This window comes from Bufo bufo, chromosome 8 (genome assembly GCF_905171765.1).
Source record: "Bufo bufo chromosome 8, aBufBuf1.1, whole genome shotgun sequence".
NCBI classification, from domain to species: Eukaryota; Metazoa; Chordata; class Amphibia; order Anura; family Bufonidae; genus Bufo; species Bufo bufo.
This window is the reverse complement of record NC_053396.1, coordinates 57,913,595-57,936,404: the sequence shown is the minus strand read 5'-3', so window position 1 is coordinate 57,936,404 and position 22,810 is coordinate 57,913,595. Positions and strand designations below refer to the sequence as shown.

The following is a 22,810-nucleotide window of genomic DNA, read 5'->3' as shown; positions in this document are numbered from 1 at the left end:
ATTGTAGATTCTGTACTGTATATATATATATATATATATATATATATATATATATATATATATATATAAGGGAATTAAGCGGGTGCTGTCATAGGCTCAAGGAAAAAAGATTACCGGTAAGTGTAATCACATATTTCCCCCCTCGCCTATGACAGCACCCTTGGATCTATAAGCGAGATCAGATAAGGGAGGGACAACTGCCTGAAGGACCTTACGTCCAAATACTAGACCCTCATTAGAGGGTAACTGAAGCCTGTAATGCTTAAAAAAAAAATGTGAGGAGAACTCCAGGTGGCAGCTCTACAAATTTGCTCTATGGAGGCAGAGGCCCTTTCTGCCCAGGACGTGGAGACTGCTCTGGTAGAGTGGGCTCCAAATCCCGTAGGCGGGGAAACTCCCTTGGAGGAATACGCTAAATAAATAGCCTGCTTTATCCATCTAGCTATAGTCTGGGTGGAAGCGGCCAAACCCTTTCTTTTTGTCACGGATGGTGTACAGGAAACAAGATAAAACAATACAAACAATGACTCACTGGACCCACAACTAAGGAACAAAAGGGAGACCCCTGCAATCGACCTGCCGCTCTCCCTTGTTGCTCAGCCTATGCGACCACCCCAAAGGTGGATGGGCGCATATCCACGTACCTCGGCTATCTTAGACCTGAAGGCCCTACGATAGTGAGGGGACACGACCACCGGCTCCCTACACAGACACGGAGGGAGTCAGGGTCACCTGGATCCAGAAAACAGAAAATCATAAATGCATAAACAGAACTTATCTGCAGACGACTGTGGACAGGGAACTGGGACAGCATGCACACACACTCCAGGAAGAAGTATCAGCCGCACACTACTGCCTTATGGGGAGGAATTTAAAGGGAGGTAATCAGTCTGACTGCATGACAGCTGAGATAGACTAACGAGGTGAGAAACAGAAACCAAAACAAAGAAACTCAAGGAGGAGGATCTGGACGGCTCCTGTCAGAGCTTCTCAACTGTCTGGTTGTGACAGTACCCCTCCCTCTAGGAGTGGACTCCGGACACTCAGGGCCCACCTTCTCAGGATGGGACCTATGGAAAGCCCTGATGAGACGAGAGGCCTTAATGTCCGTCACTGGGACCCACATCCTCTCCTCAGGACCATAACCCTCCCAATGAACGAGGTACTGGAGGGAACCGCGGACAAGACGAGAATCCACAATCCTAGAGACCTGAAATTCAAGATTTCCATCAACAATAATCGGAGGAGGAGGCAAAGGCGAGGGTACAATAGGTTGAACATAAGGTTTCAATAAGGACTTATGAAAAACATTATGGATCTTCCAAGTCTGAGGAAGATCAAGACGGTAGGCAACAGGATTGATGACAGACAGGATCTTGTAAGGCCCAATAAACCTAGGACCCAACTTCCAGGAGGGAACCTTCAATTTGATATTCTTGGTAGACAGCCACACCAAATCACCAACATTCAGGTCCGGACCAGGCACACGTCTCCTATCCGCCACACGCTTATATCTCTCACTCATGTTCTTTAGATTATCCTGAATCTTTTGCCAAATAGATGACAAAGACGAGGAGAATCTGTCCTCATCAGGCAAACCAGAAGAGCCCTCTCCAGAGAAAGTCCCAAACTGCGGATGAAACCCATATGCACCAAAAAATGGTGACTTATCAGAGGACTCCTGACGACGGTTATTTAAAGCAAACTCAGCAAGGGACAAAAAAGAACACCAATCCTCCTGATTCTCCGCCACAAAACAGCGCAGATATGTCTCCAGATTCTGATTGACGCGCTCTGTCTGGCCATTCGACTGCGGATGGAAAGCAGAAGAGAATGACAAGCGAACCCCCAAGCGAGAACAGAAGGCCTTCCAGAATCTGGAAACAAACTGCGTGCCCCTATCAGAGACTATGTCTGAAGGAATCCCATGCAATTTGACAATGTGGTCAACAAATGCCTGCGCCAGCGTCTTAGCATTGGGCAAACCAGGAAAAGGGATAAAATGCACCATTTTGCTAAAACGGTCCACCACCACCAGAATCACAGACTTCCCCGAGGAACGAGGCAAGTCCGTTATGAAGTCCATGGACAGATGTGTCCAAGGACGGGAAGGAATGGGCAAAGGAAGGAGAGGACCTGATGGCCGTGAATGAGGGACCTTGGCACGAGCGCAAGTCTCGCAAGCTGCCACAAAACCCTCAACCGACTTACGAAGCGCAGGCCACCAGAATCTCCGGGCAATGAGATCCAGTGTGGCTCTTGTCCCCGGGTGCCCAGCAAGGACCGTATCGTGGTGTTCTTTAAAAATCTTGTGTCTCAAAGCGAGAGGCACAAACAACCTCCCAGGAGGACAAAGATCAGGAGCTTCTGACTGGGCTGCCTGCACCTCTGCCTCCAATTCAGGAAAAAGAGCAGAGACCACCACACCTTCAGCCCAAATGGGACCCGGGTCTTCAAAATTCCCACCACCCGGGAAACAACGTGATAGGGCATCTGCCTTCACATTCTTAACCCCAGGGCGGAACGTAACAACAAAATTAAACCTTGAAAAGAACATAGACCATCTGGCCTGTCTCGGGTTCAGACGCTTGGCTGACTCCAAGTAGGCCAGATTTTTATGGTCAGTAAACACGGTAATAGGGTGTCTGGCTCCCTCTAGCCAATGGCGCCATTCCTCAAAAGCCAACTTGATGGCCAACAATTCCCTATCTCCCACATCATAATTTCTCTCTGCGGAGGAGAGCTTCTTTGAGAAAAAGGCACACGGTTGCCATTTGGCAGGAGAGGAACCCTGAGACAAGACCGCACCCACCCCTACCTCAGAAGCATCAACCTCAACTATGAAGGGTAACGAAACATCAGGTTGTACTAGGATGGGAGCGGAAGCAAAACTCTCCTTGATATTAGAAAAGGCCTTACGCGCCTCTACCGACCAGGAAGAAAAATCTACCCCCTTTCTGGTCATATCAGTGAGTGGTTTAACAACAGAGGAATAATTCAAAATAAATTTCCTGTAATAATTAGCAAAGCCCAAAAAACGCATCAGCGCCTTCTGATTCTCAGGAAGCTCCCACTCAAGCACAGCGCGAACCTTCTCGGGGTCCATGCGAAAACCAGAAGCGGAGACAAGAAACCCCAAAAATTGGATCTCTGGAACCGCAAACACACATTTTTCCAGTTTCGCGTATAATTTATTCTCCCGCAGGATGAGTAAGACCTGACATAAGTGTTCCTTATGAGTCTTGAAATCAGGAGAAAAAATCAAAATGTCATCCAAATACACTAATACAAATTTTCCCATTAAATGATAAAAAATGCTGTTGACGAAATGCTGAAAAACGGCTGGGGCATTCATCAAACCAAAAGGCATAACTAAATTCTCAAAATGGCCCTCAGGGGTATTGAAAGCCGTCTTCCATTCGTCTCCTTCTCTGACCCTAACCAGGTTGTATGCCCCTCTTAGGTCTAATTTGGAAAAGACTTTCGCCCCAACAACCTGGTTAAACAAGTCCGGGATCAGAGGAAGCGGATAAGGATCACGAATAGTGATACTGTTCAGCTCCCTGAAATCCAGACAAGGTCTTAAAGAACCATCTTTTTTCTTAACAAAGAAAAAGCCAGCGGCAACAGGTGACTTCGAGGGTCGTATGTGTCCTTTTCTCAGACTCTCAGAGATATAAGCACGCATAGCGACCCTCTCAGGTTGGGAAAGATTGTATAAATGAGATTTAGGCAGCTTGGCGCCTGGGATGAGATCAATAGGGCAATCATACTCCCTGTGCGGAGGTAAACCCTGAACTCCACTCTCAGAGAAGACATCCAAAAATTCAGAGAGGAAAGGTGGTACAGTTTTAGTAGAAACCTCAGAAATAGATGTTATGAGGCAATTCTCTCTGCAAAAGTTACTCCAACCATTTATTTGCCTCGCTTGCCAATCAATGGTGGGGTTATGTTTAGTGAGCCAGGGTAGCCCCAACACTAGAGGAGTAGGCAAACCGCTAAGGACGAAACATGACACATCCTCAACATGAGCATCATTCACAATTAAATGGATATTGTGAACTATGCCCTTTAATGATTTCTGAGAAAGTGGAGCTGAATCAATAGCAAAAACAGGAATATCTCTTCCCAAAGTGCATACCTGGAAACCATGAGTTATTGCAAATTGATTATCAATGAGGTTGACAGCTGCTCCACTATCCACAAAAATCTCACAAAAAATGCTCTTGCTCTCTAGCGCCACCCTAGCAGGCAGGACAAAACGGGAACTACAAGCAAAAGGAAAACCTTCAATTTCCGCCTCAACCCTGCCAATAGTAACCGACGGAACATTCTTAAAAGATTTCTTCCTTTTTGTCTCTTTATTACTCCCAGAAAACTGCCTGAATCTCCTAGAGGGACAAACATTTGCCAGATGATTTATACCTCCACAACAAAAGCAAACCCTCCCCTGCGGGCTGAATCTTCTATTGTCCGAGGAAATCAACCCCAGCTGCATGGGCTCCTGCTCAGAAGGGGCAGACAACGACTGAGACCCCTGTGCACAGAATGAGACCGCTGCACTGTCCCGGGATTGAGTATGACAGGAAGGAGAGATCTCTCCTCTCTCTCTAAGACGCCTGTCAATACGAACAGCCTGAGACATAGCAGAATTCAAGGAGGTAGGTCTTTCATGAAAGGCAAATGCATCTCTCAATCCCTCTGAAAGACCATAGCAAAATTGACTTCGGAGTGCAGCATCATTCCAGCCCGTATCTGCTGCCCATCTCCGAAATTCTGAGCAGTAAATCTCTGCGGATTGTTTACCCTGGCATAACAGACGAAGTTTAGACTCAGCCAGAGCAATACGATCCGGATCATCATATATCTGACCCAGGGCTAAAAAGAATTCATCCACTGAACGGAGGAGCCGTGCCCCCTCCGGCAGCGAAAAGGCCCAGGACTGAGCGTTACCCCTGAGCAGCGATATAATGATACCCACTCTTCGTTCTTCATCACCAGAAGAATGGGGAAGAAGGCGAAAATGGAGTTTGCAAGCCTCTCTAAAACGTACAAAATTCTCACTACCCCCGGAAAACGTATCCGGGAGCGAAATCTTAGGCTCATCACAAACTCCATGAACGCAAGCTGAACCGGTCACTTGAAACTGAGAAAAAGTCTTACGGAGATCAGCTACCTCCAAAGCAAGACCCTGAAAGCGTTCAGCCAAAAGTGTAACCGGATCCATGCTTGAGACGGTTTTGGCGGCTGATAATGTCACGGATGGTGTACAGGAAACAAGATAAAACAATACAAACAATGACTCACTGGACCCACAACTAAGGAACAAAAGGGAGACCCCTGCAATCGACCTGCCGCTCTCCCTTGTTGCTCAGCCTATGCGACCACCCCAAAGGTGGATGGGCGCATATCCACGTACCTCGGCTATCTTAGACCTGAAGGCCCTACGATAGTGAGGGGACACGACCACCGGCTCCCTACACAGACACGGAGGGAGTCAGGGTCACCTGGATCCAGAAAACAGAAAATCATAAATGCATAAACAGAACTAATCTGCAGACGACTGTGGACAGGGAACTGGGACAGCATGCACACACACTCCAGGAAGAAGTATCAGCCGCACACTACTGCCTTATGGGGAGGAATTTAAAGGGAGGTAATCAGTCTGACTGCATGACAGCTGAGATAGACTAACGAGGTGAGAAACAGAAACCAAAACAAAGAAACTCAAGGAGGAGGATCTGGACGGCTCCTGTCAGAGCTTCTCAACTGTCTGGTTGTGACACTTTTGCCCTGAAAGGAAATGAGTAGCTTAGAGGACGATCTCCAAGGTTGAGTGATCTCCAGGTACTGCAATAGACACCTCCTAACATCTAGACAGTGGAATTCTGACTCCTTCCTATTTTTTGGAGAGGCACAGAATGAAGGTAAGATGATGTCCTGAGAACGATGATAGGAAGAAGAAAAACCGGAATTAGTACTTACCGGTGATTCAGTTTCGATGAGATCATGACGGCATACAAGGAGATTGACCCCTGACCTCTGTAGGGGGCAGGAACAGAGAAAGGATAAAATTCCCCCCTCCCACCACCAACACCAGTGTTTCCAAAATCATACAGAGTAAACAAGAAGGTGGTGAGTAGAAAAGATTAGTGAAGGAAGATATTACGTCATATCTTCCGGGGGGCCTCCAGAACAAAAAATGGGAGGGAATAACGTGCAGTCGTGATTATCTCATGGAAACCGAATTACCGGTAAGTACTAATTCCGGTTTTTCCATAGCATCATCACGACGGCATACAAGGAGATATACCAAATATATGGACTTTACGCCCAAAGGACAGATCAGAAGCCCCGGAAAGGTTGAGTCTATAATGTTTGACAACGGTATGGACGCTGACCCATGTGGCCGCTTTACAAATATCATCAAGGGAGGCACCCGCCCTCTCGGCCTGAGAGGAAGACATAGCTCTGGTTGAATGAGCCCTCAGGTTAATAGCTTTTAGGAGATCCGACATGTCCTCCATGGAAAAGTAAAACCTACGGTTACTATCAGACGAACCTGCGTCCGAGTCCCACTCCCCCTCCTCCTGCGACTTGACCGACGGAACGTTATCTAACACAGCCTCAGAATCGCAGGATGAGGGGGATTTGGGTCTCTTCTTTTTGGGGTGGGAGGTCTCCACAGGATTGGAAGATAAATGAGACAAAGATGAACGTATCTCTTCTTGAATCATTGTTCTAAGTTAGTCTTTTAGAGAAGGAGCTTCATCACGGACAATATTGGAAATGCAGGCTTTACATAACTTCTTGGAATAATTATCAGGAAGCCGGGCATAACAGGAAATGCACTTCAAGGATCTCTTGATTTTCATTTGAGCCTCCTTGGAGACCTAAAAGAAAGAAAAGGGGGGGGTTCCATGAGAAATAAAGTTTGGGGGCTGGGGGGAACCCCCATAGGTGCAAGGAAATACTGCCCATATAATCCCACAGCCAGAGGTGAGGAGGATCAAAGAGACTCCCTGACCATAAATAGGAACTCTTTCCCCGAGGGGAACTCACAGTTGCTGCCAGTAGCGAGTCCGACTCTTTAGGAGAGCGCTCCGTTCCGGACATTTTGGGGCCGGGCACTGCTGTAGGACACCTTGGTCGTTCTGCTGGGTGCGCGGCTCCATCAAAACGCTGTGCTCGGCTTTAAGCCGGCCGGAACGCCGCATCCTGCCCACGTCACTTCCGGTCGACGGAAGTGACGTCATAAGAAGCGCCGGGCGCGCAAACCCGGCTATGCCTACCGGAGGCAAGGCGGGAGACGTCGCCCCGGGAGCAGGCTCCAGATAGGACCGGAGCGAGTCCTCCCGATCCTTCCCCTGCCCAGCGTTAGTACCGGGACCGCAGGATGGCAGGGGAGGAATCCTGAAAGGTAACATCGTAGCTTCATCTCGATGCATACAGGGAGAAATTTGTACCTTTAAAGTACTAGGCCTAAGCTTCCTCCTCCTCCAACCTTATTGTAGAAAATCTAACACTAGAGGTAAATCGAGCGCTTCTAGTACATTTATTGGTTTATTAGCGAAAATACAAAAGGCCTTCCAAACACGTAAGTAGATCTTGGATGTAACTCTCTTACGACTTGCCAATAGAGCGAACACTACCATCTCTGACAACCCTTTCTTCCTTAAAATCTGCCTTTCAAAAGCCATACAGTCAAATGAAGATTCTCTACCGCTGGGTGATAGATGGGACCGCGAGCTAGAAATCCCATGAAGACTGGAAGAACCCAAGGGGAGGCAACTGACATTCTGCGGAACCAGAAAAACCAAACCCTCCTGGGCCAGAAGGGCGCTATCACGATGACTAGAGCACTCTCCTCCTTATCTTTTTCAGGACTCTGCAACAATTTTAATGGGGGAAAAGCATAAAGAAGTCCCTCTCCCCATGACTGAGCTAGAGCATCCACAGCTGCTGGATCCTATTCTGGAAACCTCTTTACCTTTCTGTTGTTTTTGGTGGCAAAGAGGTCTGTCACTGGAAGACCCCATAAGGCAACTATCCTGTTGAATATCTGCTGGTCCAAAGACCATTCTCCTTGATGCAGATGATGGTGGCTTAAGAAGTCTGCTGTCACATTGTCCCTTCCTCTCAGATGCAGAAATTGACAAAAGAGAATCTTCTGCCAGACAAAAGATCTTCTGACTGAGGGACATTAGACTCGAGGATCTGGTACCTCCCTGTCTGTTGATGTATGCCACTGCAATGTTTACATTCCTGCCTCTTATTACTTGGGGACTCTCCTTCAAGGCTATCCAGATGGCGTATAGATCCCTGAAATTGTGAGATTGGGACTAAATCTCTGGATCCCTGAAGAAGAAGGGATTCTATATGGGCCCCCATCCATAAGGACTTGCATCCGTGGTCAGGAGTAAGACATCTCCCCCCCCCCCCCCCCCCTCCGGAGGTTTGATAGATTCATCCACCACTCCAGCGAGGAAAGCGTCTGGGGCGATAAATGAATCTCCGAGTCCAGAGACAAAGGACTCCTGTCTCAGACTTCCGGAATGGCAGCTGTCATAAGCCCTAAAACTGACATGGCTTGTCTTAGGGAAACAGACTGATGGAAAAACAGGTACTGAACTCTGGATCTGATCAGACAGGCTTTGTGAAGGGGAAGCAGGCACATCTGTGACGTGGAATCTAGGGTCATCCCCAAAAAGGTGCACACTTGACTCAGAATTAGACTGGACTTCTCAATGTTTAGATCCCATCCTAATCTGTCCAATACTTCCCTGAACCATGAAAACTTTTCCTCCAGCTGTGTGAATGTCAGCGAGAAGGAGAAAATCATCCAGATATGGGATAACAACCAAATCCTTCTCCCTCAAATGGGCCATCATTTCTGCTACAATCTTTGTGAATACTCTGGGGGCCTGGGACAACCCGAAGGGGAGCGCCCGAAATTGCACGTGCAGGACCCTGTCCTCTAACTAAACCGCTACCCTTAGGTACTTTGGTAACTGGGATGTATAGGGACATGGTAGTAGGCATCCCTGAGATCCAGGGATGCCATAAAACAATTTGGAAACAGATTTAAAATCACCGACTTGATCGTTTCCATACGAAATCTCTCGTAGACTAGAAATTTGTTCATAAGTTTCAAATGTATTATTGTACAATAGGAACCATTCAGCTTCTTTACAAAAAAAGAGGGTTGAATAAAACCCTTTTGCTCTTTCTTGCACTGGGACTTCCAACAGAACATTATTTTCTAATAGGGAAGATACCGCTGAGACTATGGCTGCCTGTTTCTGAGGACTTGAGCGATAATCTGTTATAACGAATCTTTCTGGCGGCAATCTCTGAAAATTTATCCTGTAACCTTCCCTTAGGATGAATATTATTCATGCGCTGTTTGATATTTTTTGCCACTGTTCTGCGAAGTGAGAAAGCCGACCTCCTAACGGGGTCCTGGCATCATTGTGGCTGCTTCTTTGAGGCCTCTGCTCCGGAAAAAAGATATCCCTTAAATTTCTGGTAGTACCTGAAGCCTGCATAGACACCTCCTTTCTCCTATAACCACCCCTATTTGTCTAAGAACGGAAGGGTCTCTTAGGAGGTTGTTGACTGGTGGAAGGGAACCCCTTCTTTCTGTCTGAGGCCTTCTCAAGTAAATCATCTAAGACCGGGCCAAACAAAAATTCTCCCTGATATGGAATAGTGCATAGTTTGGCCTTGGAGGTAGAATCTCCCTTTCAATCCTTCAACCAAATGGCTCTACGTGCTGAATTAGATAGGGCGGAAGCTAGGGATCGACCGATTATCGGTTTGGCCGATATTATCGGCTGATATTGAGGATTTTGAACGTTATCGGTATCGGCATCTATTTTGCCGATATTCCGATAACGTATTGGGAACACAGAACGCGCTGCTCTCAGCGCGTTCTGTGTTCCCTCCGCAGCACAGGGGAGAAGGAAGCAGTGTCTCCTCCCCCTGTGCTGCTGCTGCCGCCGCCGCCAATGACAGGACGGAAGACAAGAGGAGGGGAGGGGCTGTGGCCGCTGCGCCACCAATGAAGATGAGTCTTTCATTAATTCAAATACAGGAGGCGGGAGCTGGCTGCAGAATCACATAGCCGGCTCCCGACCTCTATGAACGACAGCTGCGATCCGCGGTAGTTAACCTCTTAGGTGCCGCGGATCGCAGCTACCGCTCATAGAGGTCGGGAGCCGGCTATGTGATTCTGCAGCCAGCTCCCGCCTCCTGTATGTGAATGAGAGAGGTATCTTCATTGGTGGTGCAGTGCGCCCCCCCCCCCCCCTCAAGCCCCCTAGTATTAATCATTGGTGGCGCAGTGCGCCCCCCACCCCCATCCCAATAGTAAAAACATTGGTGGCGCAGTGCGCCCCCCCCCCCCTCAAGCCCCCTAGTATTAATCATTGGTGGCGCAGTGCGCCCCCCACCCCCATCCCAATAGTAAAAACATTGGTGGCGCAGTGCGCCCCCCCCCCTCAAGCCCCCTAGTATTAGTCATTGGTGGCGCAGTGCGCCCCCCACCCCCATCCCAATAGTAAAAACATTGGTGGTGCAGTGCGCCCCCCGCCCCCCCCCCCCAGTTCTAATCATTGGTGGCAGTGGCCACAGGATCCCCTCTCCCCTGCTCCTCCGATCGGAGCCCCAGCAGTGTAAGCCTGGGGCTCCGATCGGTTACCATGGCAGCCAGGACGCTATTGAAGCCCTGGCTGCCATAGTCAGCTCCATGCTGCTGTGTGCACAAAGCACAGAGCAGCAGGGAGAGTGTGAGATCCTATTCACTCTGATAGAGATCTATCAGGGTGAATGGGACAAGGGTTCTAGTCCCTAAGGTGGCTAAAAGTTAGTAAAAAAAAAAAAAACACAAAAATATTAAGTATAAATGAAAAAGATTTACAAAAAAAATAAAATAATAATACACGTTAACAATAAACATTAATTTTCAGCAGATTTGTGTAGGAAATTCTTTTTTTCCTCAAAAATAAAAATACCCAGAATATCGGTATAAATTATCGGCTATCGGCCTGAAAATTGACAAATTATCGGTATCGGTATCGGCCCTAAAAAATCAATATCGGTCGATCCCTAGCGGAAGCTCTATCAGAAAATTTTAATGAATCCGCCAATGCATCGGCTAGAAAATCAATGGCACTAAAAATAGTAGTGGGAAATGAAGACAACAGCTGCTCTCTTAGGGGTTCCTTCTTTTATATGATTCTCTAAATCTTTCATCCAAATTTTTAGGGATCTAGCCACGGTAGTGGCCCCAATAGCAGGTCTAAAGGCTCCTGCCATAGCCTCCCAGCTCTTTTTAAAATAAATTTCTGCCCTTCTATCCATGGGGTCTTTTAGGGAACCTGTGTCTTCAAAGGGAAGGGCCGCTTTTTTGGAAATCTTGGCGACTGGGGCATTTAATTTTGGGGCCCTATCCCAACAGGCAGAGATTTCCTCATCAAATGGGTATTTAAGTTTTAGGGAAGAGGGAATAAAAAATGTTTCTATCTGGTTTACTCCATTCCCTATTGATAACAGCAGCAATATTTTCAGGTACATCAAAGCCCTTCATTTTTCTTGGACCCAGGCACTCAAACATGGAGTCCCGTACAGACTGTGGCGCTTTATAATCGTCTAACCCCATGGTGGCTCTGACAACCCTGAGCAGAGAGTTAATATTCTCCGGCTGAAAAAGCGGTCTTCCCGCTACATAATCATCAAAGGATTCATCCGATGACAGTCTTTCTCCCTCTTCCTCCAATCTGGATAGTAATTCCTGATCGCTGGAGGGTGGGATAGAGGAGGCTGCAGAGGTGCTGGGGCGACCTTCTAAGAGGCCGTTAACCGACTCCTTTACTGACTCTTTAACTTCATCCCGGATCATCTGTTTAAGACTGGTCATAAGAGAAGGGGCCTCATCCTCCAATAACTTGCTTACACAGGTCTGACAGATAGGCTTTCCCCAGCCCGAGGATAACTTTTTCTTACATATAGCACACACTATCTTTAGACCTGGAGCCCCTTTTACTCTCCTTGGAGACCTAGAACAGAACAGCCCCCACCCTGGTACCGAAGATTCATTGGTGGTTTCAGTGGGATCTGCGCACTGTGTCTGCTCCATGGTCATGCGCTGTAGTACGCAATATGGAGAAACAGACTGCTAGCTTCTTCTCCGGCTAGCAGTATGAGCTGGCTGAACTTTAACTCTGTCGGGCGCGCACCGACTCCTCCCAGTTCTGGTCTACAGCATCGCGCTTCCTCCTACTGCCGGAACCCGAAAGTACCGTCAAACGCCGGCAGGCGAACATGCGGACACGGCAGCAGAAGTCCGCGTGTCCGGGAGGCATGCGAACCTCCCGAATCGAGAAGGGACCGGAGCGGGAGGAAGAGTCAGAGGCTCAGTCTCTGCAGCGGCTTCCACAGAAGTCTTAAAGCGAACCTTTCACCTCATTTTCACTTGTTAAACTAGCCACAGTACCTTATAGATTATATTGAATGTGTTGTTATCCATGTTAGTGCCGCTTTCCTGCACTTTTTATTCATAAAAAAACCGTCTTATAAAGTTCTGATTTCTGCTCCAACAGTCAGGCAACAAGTCAAGGGGGTATCCCTTCCCTCTCCTCTGGCCGTACCTCCCCTGCCCTAACGCCGCCTCTATGCTTTGTGATTGACAGCCGGCTCAGTCGCCGGGACGGCGCTTCTGAATCCTGCGCATGCGCCGTCCTCCTCATTCGCCGCGCGATCCTGTCTTTCTGGCAGACAGAAGCGCGACCATGTAACAGGATCGCGCATGCGCCGTACGCGATGCCTGCCTGTCTGCTCTCCCTCCCGTGCGCGCGCTCCACTATCTTCAGGCTCCAAGTGCCCCACGTGATCACTGTAGACTTGCCGCAGATTGCAAGCCAGTGATCATCGTGAGCCCCAGAAAGACGGGATCGCGCGGCGAATGAGGAGGACGGCGCATGCGCAGGATTCAGAAGCGCCGTCCCGGCGACTGAGCCGGCTGTCAATCACAAAGCATAGAGGCGGCGTTAGGGCAGGGGAGGTACGGCCAGAGGAGAGGGAAGGGCTACCCCCTTGACTTGTTGCCTGACTGTTGGAGCAGAAATCAGAACTTTATAAGACGGTTTTTTTATGAATAAAAAGCGCAGGAAAGCGGCACTAACATGGATAACAACACATTCAATATAATCTATAAGGTACTGTGGCTAGTTTAACAAGTGAAAATGAGGTGAAAGGTTCGCTTTAAGCCGCCTTATAATTCAATGCATGGGGCGCCCGCAACTCCTTAAATTTCTCATGACTGTGATATATCCAACCCTGTCCCTTAGGACAGGAAACAGAACTGGCGTGTAGGGGGTTGATCCCTCCTTTTGAAGTGGTTGTGGTTTCCTGTTTCCTGTCCTGAACAGAGGGCGGACACTATACAAGGGTGCGGTCATAGGCAAGGGGGGGAAATGGAGGAATGTCTGGGTTCAGCTTTGTACCCGGACAACCCCTTTAAGGCTACTTTCACACTAGCGTTTTCAATTCCGCTATTAAGATCAGTCATAGTATCTCAATAGCGGATTAAAACGCTTCAGCTTTGTCCCCATTCATTGTCAATGGGGACAAAACCTAACTGAACAGAACGGAATGCTCCAAAATGCATTCCATTCCATTTGGTTGCGTTCTCATACCGGACAGCAAACCGCAGCATGCTGCGGTTTTCTTTCCGTCATGGGTTGCGCAGCAAGACGGATCTGTCATGACCCACAATGCAAGTCAATGGGGATGGATCAGTTTTCTCTAACACAAATGTCTTTCAATGGAGTTCATGATAGATCCATTTTGGCTGTTAAAGATAATACTACTGGATCCGTTTATAACGGATGCAGATGGTTGTATTATCAGTAACGGAATAGTTTTTGCTGAACCCAGCAAAAACGCTAGAGTGAAAGTGGCCTAAGTTTTCCATTCTTCTGATCCTTCAGAAGAACAGAATTTTTTTTTTTAAATGGATCCTTTATTTTGAGCATCAGTTATGATCAGTTTGCATCAATTCCGTCAGAGATCAGTTAGGCTACTTTCACACCAGCGGTTTTGCTGGATCTGTCATGGATCAGCAAAAACGCTTCTGTTCTGATAATACAACCGTCTGCATCCGTTATGAACGGAGCAGGTTGTATTATCTTTAACATAGTGTTTACTGCCTAGCTGAAGTACGTTAAAAACACTTTATTTAGTAATATTAAAAATTGATCTCCACATGAATAGGCTGATAGGGTGAGCTGGAACTTTACAGACCAATTATATGCTGGTTCCTAGATCCACCCTACCACAAGAACTCCTTTATATTTAGGAGTATAAAAAATAAGGGGTATATCCTCTTGTGGTCCTAAAGGAGTATTTATGCACTTCATACACAGGGCTGTGGACCCCTCAGTAAATGTTATATACAGGTCCTTTTCAAAAAATTAGCATATTGTGATAAAGTTCATTATTTTCTGTAATGTACTGATAAACATTAGACTTTCATATATTTTAGATTCATTACACACAACTGAAGTAGTTCAAGCCTTTTCTTGTTTTAATATTGATGATTTTGGCATACAGCTCATGAAAACCCCAAATTCCTATCTCAAAAAATTAGCATATCATGAAAAGGTTCTCTAAACGAGCTATTAATCTAATCATCTGAATCAACTAATTAACTCTAAACACCTGCAAAAGATTCCTGAGGCTTTTAAAAACTCCCAGCCTGGTTCATTACTCAAAACCGCAATCATGGATACGACTGCCGACCTGACTGCTATCCAGAAGGCCATCATTGACACCCTCAAGCAAGAGGGTAAGACACAGAAAGAAATTTCTGAACAAATAGGCTGTTCCCAGAGTGCTGTATCAAGGCACCTCAGTGGGAAGTCTGTGGGAAGGAAAAAGTGTGTCAGAAAACGCTGCACAACGAGAAGAGGTGACCGGACCCTGAGGAAGATTGTGGAGAAGGACCGATTCCAGACCTTGGGGGACCTGCAGAAGCAGTGGACTGAGTCTGGAGTAGAAACATCCAGAGCCACCGTGTACAGGCGTGTGCAGGAAATGGGCTACAGGTGCCGCATTCCCCAGGTCAAGCCACTTTTGAACCAGAAACAGTGGCAGAAGCGCCTGACCTGGGCTACAGAGAAGCAGCACTGGACTGTTGCTCGTCATTCGGAAATCAAGGTGCCAGAGTCTGGAGGAAGACTGGGGAGAGGGAAATGCCAAAATGCCTGAAGTCCAGTGTCAAGTACCCACAGTCAGGGGTGCCATGTCAGCTGCTGGTGTTGGTCCACTGTGTTTTATCAAGGGCAGGGTCAATGCAGCTAGCTATCAGGAGATTTTGGAGCACTTCATGCTTCCATCTGCTGAAAAGCTTTATGGAGATGAAGATTTCATTTTTCAGCACGACCTGGCACCTGCTCACAGTGCCAAAACCACTGGTAAATGGTTTACTGACCATGGTATTACTGTGCTCAATTGGCCTGCCAACTCTCCTGACCTGAACCCCATAGAGAATCTGTGGGATATTGGGAAGAGAAAGTTGAGAGACGCAAGACCCAACACTCTGGATGAGCTTAAGGCCGCTATTGAAGCATCCTGGGCCTCCATAACACCTCAGCAGGGCCACAGGCTGATTGCCTCCATGCCACGCCGCATTGAAGCAGTCATTTCTGCAAAAGGATTCCCAACCAAGTATTGAGTGCATAACCGAACTTAATTATTTGAAGGTTGACTTTTTTTGTATTAAAAACACTTTTCTTTTATTGGTCGGATGAAATATGCTAATTTTTTGAGATAGGAATTTGGGGTTTTCATGAACTGTATGCCAAAATCATCAATATTAAAACAAGAAAAGGCTTGAACTACTTCAGTTGTGTGTAATGAATCTAAAATATATGAAAGTCTAATGTTTATCAGTACATTACAGAAAATAATGAACTTTATCACAATATGCTAATTTTTTGAAAAGGACCTGTAGGACCTCACACCTAGAGGATAAATCCCTATCCGGGCTCAATATAGAAACAAGAGTCAGTCTGCACGTGTTCTCTGCACTGCAGTTAAATGCTTGACGCGTTTCCCTTTAATTCATCAGGAGCATTAGACCTAATGTTTGGCAGACATCATCTATTGCGACCCTGATGGTGGGTATGCAATAGTCTTGTCAAACAATTTAGATTTACTGACTAGAAAGACGCTGCGCGCTTATGATAGTGTGCATCAACGAGCCTCCCGGCACTGTACTGGCCGTAACGCGCGCGATGTGTGCGCTGTTTAAATGGAGATGTCTCCTCCCCTTCCCTTGCCGAGCCTCTAACAGGCATCCAATGGGCGTTCGATCGCTAGATGGCCGCGCCTTCTGCTGTCGTCATCATCACCAGTGGACAGACTGTCCATTACACAGCCGTTCGCGTAGACTCCGCCTCCTCCTGTCATCATTCGTCGCTATTACAAGGGGGAGTATATGATCGTAACGTGTGCTTGAGTCACCATCTGGGCTGGAACATAACATCCATAAGATATCTTCATGTCCAGGTAAAACCAGTGTTTAAATAATCGGAACAAATTTATCAAAAGTGGTTACCAGAGAATATGTAGAAAAAATATACTCCCCCCTTGTAATAGCGACGAATGATGACAGGAGGAGGCGGAGTCTAGGCGAACGGCTGTGTAATGGACAGTCTGTCCACTGGTGATGATGACGACAGCAGAAGGCGCGGCCATCTAGCGATCGAACGCCCATTGGATGCCTGTTAGAGGCTCGGCAAGGGAAGGGGAGGGGAGGAGACATCTCCATTTAAACAGCGCACACATCGCGCGCATTACGGCCACTACAATGCCGGGAGGCTCGTTGCTGCACGCACTCTATCAGAAGCGCGCAGCGTCTTTCTAGTCAGTAGATCTAAATGTGTTTGACAAGACTATTGCATACCCACCATCAGGGTCGCAATAGATGATGTCTGCCAAACATTAGGTCTAATGCTCCTGATGAATTAAAGGGAAACGCGTCAAGCATTTAACTGCAGTGCAGAGAACACGTGCAGACTGACTCTTGTTTCTATATTGAGCCCGGATAGGGATTTATCCTCTAGGTGTGAGGTCCTATATAACATTTACTGAGGGGTCCACAGCCCTGTGTATGAAGTGCAGAAATACTCCTTTAGGACCACAAGAGGATATACCCCTTATTTTTCATACTCCTAAATATAAAGGAGTTCTTGTGGTAGGGTGGATCTAGGAACCAGCATATAATTGGTCTGTAAAGTTCCAGCTCACCCTATTCATGTGGAGATCAATTTTTAATATTACTAAATAAAGTGTTTTTAACGTACTTCAGCTAGGCAGTAAACAGTTTTTGATTAGTACGTCTACAAAACTATCATACCTAAGTTATCTTTAACATAGCCAAGACGGATCCGTCATGAAATCCATTGAAAGTCAATGGGGGACAGATCCGTTTTCCATTGTGTCAGAGAAAATGGATCCAACCCCATTGACTTACATTGTGAGTCATAACGGATTCTATCCGCGATGAGGATGCAGCCAAATGGATTGCATTCTTGTGCATTCCGTTTCGTTCAGTGACGGATCTCAATAGCGGAAAGGGAAAGTGCAAGTGTGAAAGTAGCCTTATTTTTGACAGGAGAAAAAGTCCTGCATGCAGTACTTTTTCTCCAGGCAAAAATAACTGATTTCTAACAGAGCTAACGCAAACTGATGATCAAAGAAAAGACGTATTATTTGATGCTAAGGCCTCAATTACATCTCCATTTGCTCTGTGCCGACACAGCCTGCCGAATCCTCTATTTTACCGCCGGATCCCCATTTGACTGCAATGAGTTCCAGTGGTGATCCGTTTGATTTTAAACATTAATGTCGGGTTTCGAACGGACAAACAACGTTTTTTGTTCAACCAACTGTTGGCATTTGAGCTGGATCAGGCTGCCAGTTCTCCAAAATGGAGATGTGAAAAAAATACATAATAGTTTTTTTCCTATTCACTCTTGCCCCCAAAAATTATAAGTGTTAACCAATATGTGCAATGTACCCCCAAAAAATGGAACCAATGAAAAGCACATTGCAAAAAAACAAGCCCTTGTATGGCTACAACAACAGAAAAGTGAATTTGTGGCTCTTGGAATGCAGCAGCATAATGAGAAGTGCTATTATTGTACAAAAGTAGTATCAACACATAAAAGTATACTTTTCTGGCATCACTGTAATCGTACTGACCCATGGAATAACAGTAACACGTTAGTAATACCGCCAAAAAATGTAGTGCGACCTCTGGGTGCAAGGTATCAGACCCCTGCCGATAAGATATTGATGGCTTATCCTGAGAATAGGTCATCAATACCAAAATCCTGAAATACCCCTTTCAAGGGGTTAAAGAGGTTGACTCACTTCAGCTAATGGCATTTATCATGTATAGAAAGTTAATACAAGGCACTTACTAATGTGCTGCGATTGTCCATATTGCCCGCTTTGCTGGCTTGATTCATTTTTCCTTCCCATTTTACACTGCTTGGTTCCAGAGTGTATGACCATACTGCTGTGCATGCTCCAAGACATCTGAGAGGTCAGCTCTTTTTACTACAGTGTGCCCCCCTGGGACCGAGCAGAGTATGGATGGAAAAATGAATCCAGCCAGCAAAGGAGACAATATGGACAATCACATTACATTAGCAAGTGCCTTGTATAAACTTTGTCTACATAAATGCCTTTTGCTGATGTGAGAGAACCGCTTAATAACCTATCCACTAGTGATAAAGACCCCCAGTAACCCATAGTACAAGAGGTCTCCCAAGTCTCCTGTCTGAATAGAGAAGCAGCGTGCGTGGGAGTCCACCGTTCCAGTAAAGAGATTGGATCAAATGAAGATTATGTGCCCCTGTATTATTTATTTTATTCACTAAATTTCATAACACCTGCCAATATTTTGAATGGTAATTAATGATTGATGAACATAGTTTATCATTTGTTTTATATTTCATTAATACATTTTAAAGAAATAAAATTCAAATAAATAATCCAGCGGTTGTCCTGTTAAAACAATGTATTCCCTATCCACAGGATAAGGGAATAAGTGCCTGGTTGGCAGGGTCCCCAGAATGTTCAAGAGAACATGGACCCAGGCTACCCCATGTGTGAATAGAGCGTTGGTCATGCTTCCTCTAAATTCAGCTCTATGGGGCCGCCGGAGATGTTCAATGGAGCAGTAGACATGCCTTGCCATTAAAGGGTTTCTATCACTTCGTATGCCATAATTAGCTCTCAGACACTAGCGATCCGCTAGTGTCTGCTCTGGCCAACCATCCTAATATAAGAGCTTTTTGGGCAGCCGTTTTGCTAAAAAAATAACTTTTATAAATATGCTAATGAGCCTCTAGGTGCTATGTGGGCGTCATTAGCACCTAGAGGCTCCGTCTACCTTCATACACAGCCACCGCCCAGCGCGTCCCTCCAGCCCGCCCATCTCCTGATGAATGCGATCCTCCGTGTGACGCAACGGACGAATTCTCGCGCATGCGCCGTGCGCGGCTGTATTCGGCGCATGCGCAGAGAATGTCTGACCGCTTCCCTGCTCAGACATCTCCACTGCGCCTGCGCCGATGATGCACTATGACATCATCGGCGCAGGCGCAGTGGAGATGTCTGAGCAGGGAAGCGGTCAGACATTCTCTGCGCATGCGCCGAATACAGCCGCGCACGGCGCATGCGCGAGAATTCGTCCGTTGCGTCACACGGAGGATCGCATTCATCAGGAGATGGGCGGGCTGGAGGGACGCGCTGGGCGGTGGCTGTGTATGAAGGTAGACGGAGCCTCTAGGTGCTAATGACGCCCACATAGCACCTAGAGGCTCATTAGCATATTTATAAAAGTTATTTTTTTAGCAAAACGGCTGCCCAAAAAGCTCTTATATTAGGATGGTTGGCCAGAGCAGACACTAGCGGATCGCTAGTGTCTGAGAGCTAATTATGGCATACGAAGTGATAGAAACCCTTTAAAAAGGGGGGCATGGACCCTCATTCTGGTGATTGGCAGGGGCCCTAGCGGTCAGACCCCTGACCAATCAGACAGAGACAACCTCTTTAAAGGGCTATTCCGGTTACCATAAATATAACTTATGTTTTAGACTAATTCATCATCAATAATTACCTAAAATAATGTAAATTTCACATATTTACCGTTCAGTAGTTATAAAAGTAGTTTTATTCCTCTGCTACCCCCTGTGTTTCCTCATAAGTTACCATGGCATCGACCTGTAGTTCTGAGCCTTTGTCAGGTCGAGCATGCTCAGTGTGTTGCTATCACTTCTCTAGCTAAATGTCTTGTGAGACAAAGGGCGTGTCAGTGTGCTGGTGATTGGTGAGTGTAGGGGGCGTGACCAGACTGTATATCAGGCAACATCAACACTCACAGCAGGAAAGCTAGGGATTGTGGGGATTGTAGTCTTTGAAGTTTTGTGAGGGAAGATCAGGCGCCATGATACTCTTAGTGTGTTGCAGACTCACACAGGAGCTAGACAAATGGATTGAAGGTAAATTGAAGCTCTGGTTACATGTATAGGTATGGGTTCTGGTTGGGTCACACCTTGCAGCCTTAATGCAGTTTTTCAAAAATTAAGTTACTTTGCCGGAATCCCCCTTTATCTTTCATAGAGCTGACAGAGCACAGTCTACATCAGCCCTGTAGAAGTGAATGCATCAAAGGACCAATCGGGGCACTACTGCTCCATTTAGAGAGGGGTCTCAGTATCACTAATGCCCAGCAGTCAGAGCCCCCACAATCACCAGAAACGATGTGCCCTTCTTGAGCAAGTGACTGCGGAGGAAAGTGACTGGCAGAAGTGGGGCCAAGAACAGGCCGCTGTCACTTCTGGTCTGAAAGGGACAGATGCCAAGGCACTGGAGAGTGGTGTGTTTTTATTTTTCGGACATACTGACAGAGTTTACGTTCTTAGTTACGCTGGACAACCCCTTTAACTTCCACTTATTCAAACAAACCTTTGCACCGAGGCTTATCACACCTTTCAAGCTTTGTCATAAGGGGGAAAACATACAACAGTGAAAAGCAGAAATGGGGAATTCTGATCAAGGTATGACCTACAGAGGCCTAAACAAGATTCCAATGGACTTCCATAGGAATATTACGGGTGAACAGCATATTTCCACTGCCACAACAAAGTACTACTTACATGAGGGAACCACCTCATTGTACTGCCAGGCAGTAAACAGAGGCTTATGGAAATACAGCTCTCACATTATTCTATCTACACACTTCCCTGCAGCTATGGATCCATGAACAGCTGTGATCGATTAACTCATCCTTTCCATTCAACCAATGCACACTGTTCCCTCCTCGAAAGTGCACTGTGCCTTTAAAAAGCAGCAAGATGGAGTCTCGTGCAGTAACAGGCCACTGGTGTTCTCCAGTCCTCCCCAGATCATAGGTTGTTGTATAAAGCCCTCCTGTAAATGCGCCCGCTCAGCTAGTGACAAGGAAGGGGTTAAAGTCTGCAGGTAGAGGGGACTCACCGCCTGTGCCTCTGGATGCATCGCCGCAGTCTGTGGGCCAGGACACGGGTGGCCGGGCTGCCGCCTCTTCTCGCCCTCCCCGGGATATGCTGGGTGTGTTTGTGGGGCGGGGCAGTGTATACAATCTATAGGAGCTGCTGTATTGCCCCGTGCTCCGCTCCATGCTAACCACTCGCGTGCCCCTGCATTGTCAGCTGGCAGTCTCTCCTTCTTACAGATTCTCCTCCCAAGCTGCCCTGACCCTAACCACACCCTGCCACCCCACCCAGCCCTTCTCTGCGCAACCACTCAGTCAAGGGAGCCACCCTAGGACTGCTGTGTGCCAGGAGCGTGCACTCTGTTATCATGACTCCATTATTACTGAGGACCCTCAGGGGTACTGTATCTCCTTCCGGAATGCTCTTCAATGGGTTCTTTTTTAAAGAGGACCTTTCACCTGAAAATGAAAGTTAAACTAAAGATATAGCCTTACTTACATGCCCCCGGTATTGCTTATTCAGTCATTCATTTTTCAAAAAGTGCCCCCGTTTGTCCGCGCTGCCCCCCGGAATATTTGCCGCCTTGTATGCTAATGAGCCATTCGGCTCAACTGGGCGGGCCTTCAAAAGTTCTCCCGGGCGTGTCATTCTTCTCCCCGGCACGGAGTGGATCCAATCAGCGCACTCCGCTCTTAGCCAGGGAGAAGACGCTCCAGTTCTCGCGAGATTTGCGAGAACTGGAGCGATTTCATCCATCCGGAGCCGGTGCCATCTCGCGAGAACTGGAGCGTCTTCCCCCTGGCTAAGAGCGGAGCGCGCTGATTGGATCCACTCCGTGCCGGGGAGAAGAATGACACGCCCGGGAGAACTTTTGAAGGCCCGCCCAGTTGAGCCGAATGGCTCATTAGCATACAAGGCGGCAAATATTCCGGGGGGCAGCGCGGACAAACGGGGGCACTGATTGAAAAATGAATGACTGAATAAGCAATACCGGGGGCATGTAAGTAAGGCTATATCTTTAGTTTAACTTTCATTTTCAGGTGAAAGGTCCTCTTTAAACTTACCGGCCTATAGTTTCCAGGCTCTGTTTTTGGACCCTTTTTGAATATTGGCACCACATTTGCTATGCGCCAATCCTGTGGGACATTCCCTGTCAGTATAGAGTCCGCAAATATCAGAAATAAGAGTCTGGCTATGACATTACTTAATTCCCTTAGGCCCCTTGCAGACGAGCATGTCCGGATGCGTCCCGGTGT

The 22,810-nt window shown here is 47.0% G+C and overlaps 1 protein-coding gene across 1 annotated transcript in view; it reads right to left on the bottom strand.

Annotated features, from left to right (window-relative positions):
- The window catches only part of KLF8 (Kruppel like factor 8), a 293,082-nt gene extending 271,394 nt beyond the window's left edge, over positions 1–21,688 (bottom strand). The window contains exon 1 of the mRNA XM_040404895.1: positions 21,577–21,688. Within this exon, the coding sequence (XP_040260829.1) occupies positions 21,577–21,597 (21 nt within the window). The 5' untranslated portion in view covers positions 21,598–21,688. The remainder of the gene's footprint in view (positions 1–21,576) is intronic.
- Between the last annotated feature and the right edge of the window lie 1,122 nt (positions 21,689–22,810).